The 12,394-nt window shown below is 44.4% G+C and overlaps 2 protein-coding genes across 4 annotated transcripts in view; both read right to left on the reverse strand.

Moving 5' to 3' along the window:
* Window positions 1-4,450, reverse strand: part of cbsa (cystathionine beta-synthase a) — a 12,777-nt gene extending 8,327 nt beyond the window's left edge. For both annotated transcript variants that reach the window (XM_054776653.1, XM_054776644.1), the window contains exons 1-4: window positions 4,322-4,450; window positions 530-797; window positions 290-396; window positions 1-74 (exon numbers count right to left, since the gene is read on the reverse strand). The exon at window positions 1-74 is cut by the window's left edge and continues 61 nt beyond it. In XM_054776653.1, coding sequence (XP_054632628.1) covers window positions 1-74; window positions 290-396; window positions 530-795 — 447 coding nt within the window. In that variant the 5' untranslated portion in view covers window positions 796-797; window positions 4,322-4,450. The remainder of the gene's footprint in view (window positions 75-289; window positions 397-529; window positions 798-4,321) is intronic.
* A 420-nt stretch (window positions 4,451-4,870) lies between these two features.
* On the reverse strand, window positions 4,871-12,168 carry LOC129181475 (splicing factor U2AF 35 kDa subunit). 2 transcript variants are annotated; one of them, XM_054776732.1, is made up of 8 exons: window positions 12,092-12,168; window positions 11,467-11,554; window positions 11,307-11,373; window positions 8,547-8,596; window positions 6,712-6,810; window positions 6,503-6,636; window positions 5,238-5,330; window positions 4,871-5,142 (listed from the first exon to the last, which is right to left on the reverse strand). In XM_054776732.1, the coding sequence occupies exons 1-8, from the start codon at window positions 12,133-12,135 to the stop codon at window positions 5,034-5,036; spliced, it is 684 nt and encodes a 227-aa protein (XP_054632707.1). In that variant the 5' UTR covers window positions 12,136-12,168; the 3' UTR covers window positions 4,871-5,033. The 2 variants fall into 2 exon arrangements, with proteins under 2 accessions (XP_054632707.1, XP_054632717.1); XM_054776742.1 differs by lacking the exon at window positions 12,092-12,168 and adding an exon at window positions 9,238-9,308 and having other exon boundaries at window positions 11,467-11,549.
* Window positions 12,169-12,394: the final 226 nt, after the last annotated feature.

Below are 12,394 nucleotides of genomic sequence, written 5' to 3' on the forward strand. Positions count from 1 at the left end.
GGCATCCTCCACCATGCGCAGACTGATCCGGTCTTTGACACTGCCGCCGGCGTTGAAGAATTCACACTTGGCCACTGCATAATGGCGGAAACCAAGACATCTTCACATACAGTGGTGTGAAAAAGTCTTAGCCCTCTTGCTGATTTATTTTTTTTTTGCATGTTTGTCACACGTAAATGTTTCAGATCATTTAAGTGTGACAAACATGCAAATAAATAAGAAATCAGCAAGGGGGCCCCACTGTACGTGTGGTAGATATTGCACTTCAGGGGAATGCGTGGCAACGTACATATTTCACATTTGAGTCCAAATGTTTTGGTGATCTTGTTGATCCGCACCATGGGCGTGTCACCAATCCTGTGCAGGATGTTTGGAAGAATGGTCGGTGACGCCGTCCTACCAGGGGAAGGGTGACAAACAAGGTGCGTCCAGCAGAAACAAATCCATCACGTCAACCATACTCAAACACAACGTGCCACAGCTTTATTTTCAGTCTGAAAACAACCACCAGGGCCTCCTGGTCACCCACCTGGGGACATGAGCATGAGGGGATTCTGCCTGTGAGGCCTCAAGGCTCCACTTGCAGCGGCTGGGGAGGTCGGGTCGGATCCACTTCCTCTGAATGCCGCTGTTCGGCTCTGCGGTGTCCTCCCCCGCAGCTGCCGTGTCAGCCTTCAGCGGGAGCCAGCCCTCCCGCAGCTTGGCGTCACCGTTGGTGTGGTGGTGCAGCTTGGTGGCATGGGGGCAGATGGAGCTCTTGACAGGGCTATCTTTAGACAAGGGAACTGATGGCATGGCTTGTTTTGGAAGAACCAGAAAGAATGGATTAAGAGGCATATTGTGTTCTACCGGTTGGAACTGGAACCCATTCATCATTTTTATTGCAAATGTTGCTCTGAAATCAGAGGAGAAGGCAAGAAGGCCTTCTGAATGAGTCTAAATAACCCGCCATGGAGCCAAGGAAGGTTGCGTGTGCCAGCAAGTTCATAAAGCAGGCAAGAAACCCTTTTGAATCATGTAAAACTAGAATTATCCTCCATAAAACATGTGTTTTGTTCATATTTACGGGTGTCTGGGACAGATCTTTTACAATATTTCCATGGAAAAGAAACTGCCTCGGTTTCAATTTTTACCGAACCTTTTAGAACAAATTACCAAAAACAGAGGTTCCATGCTACTCGATACTGATAGCAGTCGCGTCGCCGCAATGCAAGATTTATTTTACAGTTATTATTAGTATTATTATTATTATTAGTAGTAGTAGTAGTATTAGTATTAGTATTAGTAGTAGTATTAGTAGTAGTAGTAGTAGTAGTAGTATTACTTATTTTAGTAGGCGAAGTAATGCGACCCAAAATCTGACACCGGTCATACGCAGAACGAACAGCCTGAATTCGCTGGTCCGATACCCCATACTCCCGGAGTACTCACAGTACCCACAGAATTCCTCGAGGAACCCGGTTGAATGCCTTCTCCAAGTCCACAAAACACACGCAGACTGATTGGCCAAACTCCCATGCACCTCAAGGACCCAGCCCAGAGAGTAGAGCTGGTCCACAGTTCCACGACCAGGACCAAAACCACAGTGCTCCTCCTGAATCCGACATTCAACCATGAGAATCAGCACCTCCAAGTCTATGGTTCTCGCTCGGAAAAGGGTGGAGTGCCGTCTCCAGGTCGGGGATGAGATCCCGCCCCAAGTGGAGGAGTTTAAGTACCTCGGGGTCTTGTTCACGAGTAAGGGAAAGATGGAACGCGAGATGGACAGCCAGATTGGTGCAGACTCTGCATCGGTCTGTTGTGGTGAAGAAAAGTTCTCAATTTACTGATCCATCTACGTTCCTACCCTCACCTACGGTCATGAGCTTTGGGTAGTGACCGAAAGGACAAGATGGCGGGTACAAGCAGCCGAAATGAGTTTTCTCCTTAGGGTGGCTGGGCTCTCCCTTAGAAATAAGATGAGAAGCACTGTCATCCGGGAGAAACTCGAGAAATGAAGAAGAACTGAAGTAGACATGAATCCAGACAAACTGGCATTTCTTCTTTGCCCGTTTTAATGAAAGAATGGAAATAAGGCTGGTAGTTTATCGTTTTCATGAATGGACACACAATAGTTCCCATACATCAAAACTTTAAGGCCAGTTGAAAAATGGCAAGAATGTACATTCTGAACTATTAGATCTAAGTAGAGCTTCAAAATGCAAAGAAAGAAGAAACTGGAGAGAGTCAAAAAATGTTTTAACAAGCATTAAAGTGAAATAGGCTGTTCATCGTAAATTCTTGCAATTTTTTCAACTGGTCTTAACATCATGATCAGGACAGTATGGCGCGTACGTTTAAGAAAACTATACGTTACATCCAATCACTACGTGTGCATGCAGTCAATATTCGGGTTAAGGTCAATATTCCGGTTTCTGAAACATTCGAAATAACCAGTTTACATGCGTAACATGAAAAAAAAATGCACGGACAACATTGCAACGCATGGAAAACGTCATGACGCAATGCACGCTTGAATAATGAACGTCTTCGTTTGCGCTTTGGTGCTGGTACTGCCCCACCACCAGTACTTGACACTGTTCTGTCTCACTTCATGAATGGAAGGCGAGAATGTGAAGAAATAGCAAATGGAGGCGGAGCTGTGCCATCCATACCCATGCTACCCGTTGCCACCAGAGACCCCAGGACGCTTTGGATGAAAGTGCGTTGGTCCAAACCCTGCTTGGCGTAGCTTCTAGCTCACCGTCTGATAGATTTTACTATGGCGGTACTTTCTACCATCTATAAAAGACACCCAGGGGTAAAATTCTGTTTTTTTAAAAAGCGGAATACTGTATGAGCACATTCCTGTTTTTCCAGAAGCATTATTGGTGTTTACACTGGCTTGCACAACCGGGTTATTGCTAATACTCTGGTTATTTTGGGGTTATTTGACTGCATGGGGGGGGGTAAGTCACCATTGATGCAACTACACTGCTGATGGGGATGTCATACACCATGTCAAAAAATCCCAACTATCCCTTTAACCCGAATATCAACTGCATGTAAACACCGTCACTTTCACATTGGACACATCCTCAAGTGTCAAGCATATTGTTCTTTATAGATATTCAATTTAAACAGTCAAAATAGGCTCGTAAGCCCCTCGTCCATCTGGAACACCTGGTTCTCATTTGAGAGCCTTGTGAAACAGAGCACAAAAACAAGCAGCAGAGAACAAACAAGCACGTTGAGGTTATTCTGAAAGAATTCAGGCCGTGTTGTGCAAACAATAATTAAACCCAGGCACATTCTGCTTTTGCTTCATTTGCCTGTATATCTTTGCTTTGTGACTTATAAACGTCATTAAGAGTCAGCAACTCACATCGCCACCGGTGACTTGGGCCCAAAAGTAAACCGGTTCAATGATTTTACGATTATATTGCATCATTCACTCTGCCACTTGGCGTCAGATGTTTCAGTATCAGAAAACCCCAAGGGCATTCAGATAGATTAGTTTTGCTAATTCACTCTTTGCCCTAACAGCAGTCATTATTCATTTATAATCCTCATTTTTTTTAGGATCAGATGTCAGGCCAGGATGCTAATTTGGATCTACTGGTGATTGATGTGTGCCAAGAGGCTCTGGCAACCTGATCTGCTGTGGGAACCGCAAGGTCTGGTGTCTGAACCCGGTGTGGTTACCTTTAGGAGACAAAGCAGCCAGCCGGGTGACCATATTTAACGTACTAGTCCTATGTTCAATAATTCGGCAGTGATATTATTTGGGCTTTTAAAACCCCTGTCTGCACAGTCAGCAGAAACAACAGAGCGGCACCCAGACACCCACCGGGCCATAACAAATGGGGTAATTGTGACTTGCAGGAATGCAGACCAAAGGAACACAATGTAAACATGGAACCGGTTAAAGGAATCGGACGTTGCGCAGCTGTTGCAAGCTTGCACCACTTTAAAGCCGCTATGATCAAACAATCACATCCTAGATCTTGTCAAATGGTAATCATTTGTACTGATCATCGGATATTTATAACGTGGCAAGTCAAATTGTCCACTCCGACGCTAAATTGCGGGAACGTTAAAATAAACATGAGCGGTACTGATTATTAATATTTCCTTATTACCAATATGGATAGCAATGTGGAATTTATGCGTGAGCAGAGTTTGGTTAAGTTGACTTGTGGCCAGCTAATTAGCTTAAAGGTGACAATAACACTCAGGTGGTGTTGCATCAGCCTCGGAGTAGATACCAAATAAGGCAAAGCGCCTTCTTTTAGTGTTCCGTTTCTAACTACATAACAGCAATTGGTAGATTTTCACTCACCTGTGAAGTCCAAGTGGCCAACGACGAGTAGAAAAGGTCAACTATCAACAACCGTAGCACACAGAATGATGCTGCAGCACGTTGACTACTAAACATGCGGACTTGCCACGCCGACTTGGGCCAGGCACCAGGACCCTCGCTGATTGGCTGCAACGTGGGCGTCCGCTTGATCTTCTGCACCAATCAGAGCAGAGATTTCTCAATACGGGTTTGGTTGACTCTGTGCTCAATCGTCTCTGATTACATTTTATTGCCAGGACAAGCAGGAACACACGTTTGGCATTTTGACAATTCTCATGACTTGTGTTACCACTTTTATCTTCGAAAACACACACACGACAGGACTAACTGGTGAAAAAGGTTTCAAGAGGATTACATGCTCTGTAATACACATTTTTAAAGGCGCAATCGAAAATGCTAAAAACAGTCCCTCCCCTCTTCAAACACGACCCACGTTTGTTTCTACTTGTTTTCCAGATGTGGCGATGCTGCACATCTCTGTAGTGTTGTGGATTTTCAAAGAGATAAAAGTGACGTTTACTGAAGCAATGCAGAGTAACAAATCTGTTTTATTGAGAAAGCGACATAAGCGTTCCATAAAAAAGGGAATAAAAGAAAAAGAGTTCTCATAATTCACCAAAAGACAAAATAACATTTTCCACTGTCAGGGTTTTCCAGAGAGATGGGCCTGGTGCAACGTGTTGGACTTCTTCTAGAACCTTCCCGAGCGTTCTCGGTCTCGCGACCGTCGTCTATCTCGGTCCCGCCGTCGGTCCTTGGAGCGGGAGCGTCTTTCCCGGGAACGTGATCGAGAACGTTGCCTGTTAGAAGAGTAAAGGCCAATCACTCAATGACATTGAATTGATGCAGTGAATTCAACCGACCGAACTGTGTAGTTTGCATTGGGTGTCCACACCTTTTTCTGCGGCGTCCATATAACTCTCGTCGAAGTTCCCTCGATATCGGTTTCAGGTGCATGAAGTTGCAGAAACCACCTCGGGTGCACTCTCTGGAAGACAGTTGTCATGGCTGTAAACGTAAGTACACTGGTCCATTTCATTTACCAAAGAAGCCATCAAACAGTGCAGACCTCCACCAAGGCTAAAGTCATGGAACTTGACTATGATCGTCTAAGGTTTGATCTTTATAATTAAAATTGATCCACAATCTCAGAGCTCGGTGTGGTTTAATATGCAAACATGGCAAAAAAATATCAACAAATGTACAGGTAACTAGAAAAATATTAGCAAACTTGGCTGTCTCAACACATGCACCACCGACACACGCACGCACGCTGAGCCTGACGCATTCATGTCTTCACAGACAGTTGGACAACACAGAACTCTTAACATCTCTATAGGCAACAGCCATGGGCCGGCTACTGGTTTCAGGGTATGAAAAAGTCAGTTTCATCCATCCATTTACTTCTGCTAATCCGGGTCCGGGTCGCGGGGGCAGCAGTCTCAGTAGGAAAGTCCAGACTTCCTGGTCCCAGGCAACCTCTTCCAGTTCCATCTGGAGGACACAAAGGCGTTCCCAGGCCAGCTGTAAGACGTAATCCCTCCAGTGTGTCATAGGTCTGCCCTGGGACCTTCTCCCAGCTGGGCATGCCCGGAACACCTCACCAGGTAAGCGTCCGGGAGGCATCCGGACTAGATGCCCGAGCCACCTCAACTGGCTCCTCTCCATGTGAAGGAGCAGCAGCTCTACTCTGAGCTCCTCCCCCTATCTCTTAGGGGGAGTCCAGCCATCCTACGGAGGAAACTAATTTCAGCCGCTCGTATCTGCCATCTCGTTCTTTCAGCTCAGCTCTCTCTTCACCATGATGGTCCAGTACAGTATTAGTCCGGTATTACTGCAGACGCTGTGCCGTGCATCGCCACCTTATGATGGTGGAGGAGTTTGAGTGCCCGGGTGATCGTATGAGCTATGTTATCTGGAGCTATATGCCCCTGGCAGGATCTCCCAAGGCAAACAGGTCCTAGGTGACAGGCCAAATCAAGGGTGATTCAGAAGACCCTATGAACAAACACAAGAGGAGGGACCGCACCTCGCACAGACGTGGGGCACCCTGGAGCTAGGCCCTGTCTATATATCAAAAACTACAGACAGAAAGTTGCATCCAAACAAATGAAGAAACCCAGCTTCTTGTCTTACATTATGGCATCAGCGGTTACTCACCCCATTTCATACTGGCGGCAGCAAGCTTCCCTGAAGTCTGTGACGGGGGACAGCTCGGCGTGGACGGGCTGGGCGTTGAACCAGCGGTTGTTCAAGTCCATGACTGCTTTTTCTGCATCCTCTTCGCGGCGGAACTGCACACAAAAGTGTCAGAGACGGCGGTTGGTACCTTGACTTCCCGTAGAAGGCTAAGGCGCTTTGCTGCATACCTTGACATAGACGTTGCCAACAAGATGGTCGCCCAGGTTGTCACACACATTCATCTCCTCCACCTCCCCGTACTTCTCTTCCATCTCTGTGAAGACCTCCTGGACAAACACAAGTTCAGTTTTATTCAGGATGCAAGACCTATACATTAGGTTTTCCTCAGCAGTTTTGCGCTATGATAAATGACATTCATACACGCACATTCTACTTCTCAAAATGAGGCCTTTGTGTGTCATGTATGTGTCATCTGACAAGCAGATCATTCAGTAAAGAAAGTATAGAAATTCACTGTTCAGATGATTAATGGATTATCCAATGAATGGGCAACTATTTTGGTATTTGATTCATCTCTTTTTATTGAAAAGTGTAAATATCCTCCAATTCCAGCCTCTCAAACATGAATATTGTTTAATTTCCTGAGTCATCCAATGAAAACAGACCCATTATCTTTGTGTTTTACGCAAAACCAGATATTCACACACATCAGCTTTGACTTTGGAAAACAGCAATCGACAATTTTGCCTCTTTTCTGATATGTTGTGGATCAAACCGGTAACTGTAAACTCATAATATAAGGAAAAATAACATCATTTTAGGAGCAGAAAATATATAATATGAAAATATTATACTGAGGCATTTGGTCTCACAGACAGTGACGCTGGCTACATTGCAAAAACATACATAGAGGCAACTTCTGTGTCAAGCTAATGTCTCACACAGGTACACCATACACTAGAGTCCCTTGATAGAGTTACTACATGACGAGTCGAAAAAATACGGTCACCTGACTCGTGGAGCCATCTTGGGGCCAAATTCGCGTTTGCCTTTATACAACAGTATTCTTGGCTGTATTGTTGTTTATTCATCAAAAATGCCGTGTTGCTGCGCATTTGGATGCACAAATAGACACGACAAGGGTTTCAAGCTGTACAGATTCCCTTCAGATATCAACAGACGGACAATTTGGGAGAATGAAATTAACCGTTTGGGCTGGAAGCCGAACGTCTTCAAAGCTGTGCGAGGTAGGTCAATTGAGAGTGTTCGGTCCCATGTGTTGTATTTGGTGTTGTGAATTTCTGTTTAATGTGAATGATCCTTGTGTAAATCACCTCTGGTTGCAAATAAAGTAATCCATGATCTCGAGCAAACTTACCATGGCAACGCTTTGTCCGACAAAGAAACAATCTTCATGTCAATGTCCTCATTTACCCTAAGTTTCATTTAAAATGCTTCAAAACTGTAGAAGGAATTCGCAATGTGGGATGAGATGAGATGCAATAATAATTTTTTTTTTTTAAATAAAAATCATATTATACTGTTTATAATCTGGCCCAATTTTAGATTTATTTTGATCTGTATGGTCGGGGAACCTCATTCCGTGCACTTAATCTAAACTGCAGTTATTTTATGGATATTACATTGAATACTTTAATATTCTTTATACCACTTTTTACATGCATTGTCGTACTGTGCACGCTTGAATTGGCCCCAACATGGCAGCGTAATTAATCTCAGTTGTCATAACTCTCTTTATCAAGGGACTCTACCATACACGACCTAGTGATTCCAATGTGAATTACACCTCTTGTGACAATAATTGATGAAAAAAATTGTCTAAAAAAAAAATGCTGCTGATAGTATTGAATATCAAAGATTATTTTTTAACGCAATTTACCGCACCTGCCGTGTTGGGGTTTGACCCAGAGTTACGAACATTAACACAGCAACCGGATCGGCCCAATCTCGTCTCAGAAGCCGATATTATCCAATCTTCAAAATACAGCGGATCGGATCAGGACATCCCTTGTTATGTAATGCGCCACCAAAGGTCACTTACCTCAAAGAACTCATCGTAGTGCTCTTGCATTTCCACATCGCTGACGGCACCTGCAGAATGGGAGGACAGCACCGTCAAGTATCTCAGCGTGACACATCTTCGCATGGCCACAAAGTTTTACATTTGACCAGCCGACGGGAAATAACCTCGTCTCGTGTGTGTGTATGCGTGTGTGTATGCGTGTGTGCGTGTTTTCTGTTCACAAAACTAGCAGGTTGGCTTCCTCTTTTCGGAAACGTCATCTCACTACTTGCAGCACGGCTGTGACCTGGTATCACGTTTCTCAGGTTCTAGATGTACTCATTACAAACAGAGTCTGGGGTCACGGACGTGTGTTAGATCAGCTATTGTGTGCTCAGTGTCAGTAGAGTGCAAAGCCAACAGGCTAAGACAAACAGGCCTTAATACGTCATGGTGAATCCAAGGAGAGTTGAATCATGGGAAGTCATGGGCTGGTGAACCCTAGGGATCAACCCTCCTTGGATGTTCCATTTATCAGCAAAATAGCACAAAAAAAGAAAGAAAAGAAAAAACACTTTGTGCATCCACGCACCACACAGGCACAACTAGACAGGAAACTGCACATGTTCCGTTTGTTTCGAATCTAGCCAAACTGTTATGGATATTGTACGATACGATAACACAAGTGCAGTCAATGCTGGAGGGTCCTTGGGTATGAGGGAGAACTTACAGTGCAAACCATCAGCAGACTTGGGCACAGTTTTCAAGGTTATGAAGGTAAATGTTCAAGAGGGAAATGGTCTGAAATACAAAACGTAAACTTCTGTGACATACAGCAACCAAAACGTGGAGCTGGGGAGGGAAAACATGTTATTCAATTCCTCAGGACAAGAATGACACCTTCTAGGTTCAAGTCAAAATGGGCTTTAAACAGTGGTGTGAAAAAGTGAGTGAAGTCAATGACAACACAGCTCAACACTTTATGCACTTTTTAAATCAAACTTTTTATTATTAAAAGGGAGAAAAAACATCCAAAGCTACATGTCCCTGTGTGAAAAAGTGATGGCCCCCTAAAGCTAATAAGTGGTTGGGCCCCCTTAGCAAGCGTTTGTGATAACTTGCAATGAGTCTCTTCCAGCGCTGGGGAGGAATTTTGCAGAATTGCTGTCATTCGGCCACATTGGAGGCTTTTCCTTTTTAAAGGTCATGCCACAGCATCTCAATAGGATTCAGGTCAGGACTTGGACTAGACCACTCCAAAGTCTTCAGCCATTCAGAGGTGGACTTGCTGGTGTGTTTTGGGTCATTGTCCTGCTGCAGAACCCAAGTTGCTTTCAGCTTGGGGTCACCAACATTCTCCTTCAGCAAAATTCACGCTTCCATTTATCGCAGCAAATCTCCCAGGTCCTGAAGACCATCACACTACCACCACCATATTTTACTGTTGCTATGATGTTCTTTTTCTGAAATGCCAGATGTAATGGGACACACACCTTACAAAAAGTTTAACTTTTGTCTCATCACAGAGTATTTTCCCAGAGGTCTTGGGGATCATCAAGATGTTTTCTGGCAAAATGGAGACGAGCCTTAATGTTGTTTTTGTTCAGCAGTGGTTTTGGTCTTGGAAGTCTGCCATGCAGGCCGTTTTTGCCCAGTGTCTTTCTTATGGTGGAGTCATGAACACTGACCTTAACTGAGGCAAGTGAGGCCTGCGGTTCTTTGGATGTTCTTGTGGGGTCTTTTGTGACCTCTGGAATGAGTCGTGGCTGCACACTTGGGGTCATTTTGGTTGGCTGGCCCCTCCTGGGAAGGTTCACCACTGTTCCGTGTTTCGGCCATTTGTGGATAATGGCTCTCACTGTGGTTGGCTGGAGTCCCAAAGCTTTCAAAATGGATTTATAAGCTTTTCCACACTCATAGATCTCAATTACTTTCTTTCTGGGGAGTGGCAACCGGGGGGGCAATCACTTTTTCACACCTGGCCATGTAGGTTTGGATTTTTTTCCCTCCCTTAATAATAAAAAGTTTCATTTAAAAACTGCATTTTGTGTTGAGTCATGATGTCATTAACTAATATTTGAATTTGTTTAATGATCTGAAATGTTTAAGTGTGACAAACATTCAAAAAAATCAGAAATGAGGAAGGGGGCAGACACTATTTCACACCACTGTATGTGCGTGGAACGGACTCTGAAGGGCTAAAGTTTATACGTTCCAAAAATTGAATTTTCTGCTTTGATAAAACCTTGGCGAGCCCGAGCCAAATCTCTTCGTGATTGGGCAAAGAAAAACAGCACAGAGATGCCTGTGCCAAGGTCAGGCTTCTAATCAAGATCCTGCTAAAGATAAAAAATAAATAAATAAACTTTTCACCAGCTCGGGCAAAATGCTGTGGCGTTATATTGCGGCCAGAGAAAAATGTCTACATGATGGAGTAAAACAATGCATTCTGCAGCTTTAAAGCATGACTTTGTTGGCCTTTTGTTACAGTAAAATGCATTGCGGACTCTTCAGTGCTGTTATTGTGTCTGTGTGGCGACTGGCAGTCATGCGCACATGTGTGTGTTACTAACCAGGAGACATAACAGGAACGATACGACCCACCAACAGGTCTGAAGTCACGTGTGCAGCTTACTGTTTAACAACCTCGCCTGTTAGCGGTGTACTTTTCCCCAAGAAATGTTTGTTTTAGGCGTTGCCTCAGCTAACGTGCAAGACCCGACATGTGTTGATGTTTGTACACTGGCAGCTGTGTTTTTGCGGCTGCCACATTAATAAAAACCCGCGGGCTGTACTTACAGCGTGACGCGTCGGCTGTCTGTGCACTGTTCTGCGGGTTGCGATAGATGTTTTGAATCAATATCGTCTGCAGAGAGAAAAGGAGCAATGAAGCTTAAAAGGCACATCAAGTCTGCAGTGGGTGACTTTTGCAGCAATTGCACACCAACAGCATCCTCACCTGGCTGAAGGTTGGCTTGTTGTGCAATCTTGAACACCGATCTCCATGTCTGCAAGCTCCAATTTTGAAATAAAAGGAACAATTGACCCTTTACAGAAAGAGTGACACAATCATAAGTTTGTTAGCTGTGTAACAGCCGTATGGAGATATTGTGACATTTTGTGTACTTAAGACGCCATAATAGGGACTAATCACCAAAAAGGTGCAATGAACATATTGGTAAATATTGGGTAGTTGCAATAATCAGTCCAAATGAGGGACTCCAATGAAGTCAAACTAAACAATCCATCACCTTCATTACCGATTCAAAACAAAGCTGGGATTAAACAGTAGGTACACGGCGGGAAAATGTTTTCCTACGAGTAATCGTGCTGGCAGAAAGCCGCGCTTTGCCTCCTCGCAGCGACAGGTTTGCGGAAATGGCTTCGTGATGGGTTTCATTCATTGGGTTAGCGCAGCGCTAGCTTCCGCTTGCTAACAACAGCTTCACTCAGCCTTTCAGTTTCAAACATCACTACAAATGAGCCTCGCGGTCGGTTATTGGCAACGATACGAAGCTGCAGTTGCGCGTCATAAATAAGTCGTCTTAGGTGCCTTCTCCGACATAGCAGGTACTAAAACTTACTTATCTTTCTCTGTGCCGAAAATGGATGCCAGATACTCCGCCATTTTCGGCTCGTCGGTGACGCTGAAAAATTACGTCATTACGTAAAGAAGCGCTGATTGGACCGACGTAGTTGCTATTACACAATTGGCCACACAGGAGCGCGGTTGTTCCAAAATACTGCACAGGCCTATTCACAAACAGATGATGGAGAAAAATGATATACAGTGTAGGATAGAGAAATTATCTGTCTATTGGTGGTTCTCAACTTCTGGGTCGAAACCATTCTGGGTGGTTCGCAGATAGCAAGTAAAAAAAAAGCCA

Source organism: Dunckerocampus dactyliophorus, chromosome 1, assembly GCF_027744805.1.
Source record: "Dunckerocampus dactyliophorus isolate RoL2022-P2 chromosome 1, RoL_Ddac_1.1, whole genome shotgun sequence".
NCBI lineage: Eukaryota > Metazoa > Chordata > Actinopteri > Syngnathiformes > Syngnathidae > Dunckerocampus > Dunckerocampus dactyliophorus.

What these genes read in the sequence shown, in the direction of transcription:
- LOC129181475 (XM_054776732.1), bottom strand. Translation starts at nt 12,135, where the DNA reads ATGGCGGAGTATCTGGCATCCATTTTCGGCACAGAGAAAGATAA. An exon ending in TGCCGCCAGTATGAAATGGG is followed by an intron (nt 5,331 to 6,502) that starts GTGAGTAACCGC and finishes ACTGTCTTCCAG; the next exon opens with AGAGTGCACCCGAGGTGGTT. An exon ending in TATGGACGCCGCAGAAAAAG is followed by an intron (nt 5,143 to 5,237) that starts GTGTGGACACCC and finishes CTCTTCTAACAG; the next exon opens with GCAACGTTCTCGATCACGTT.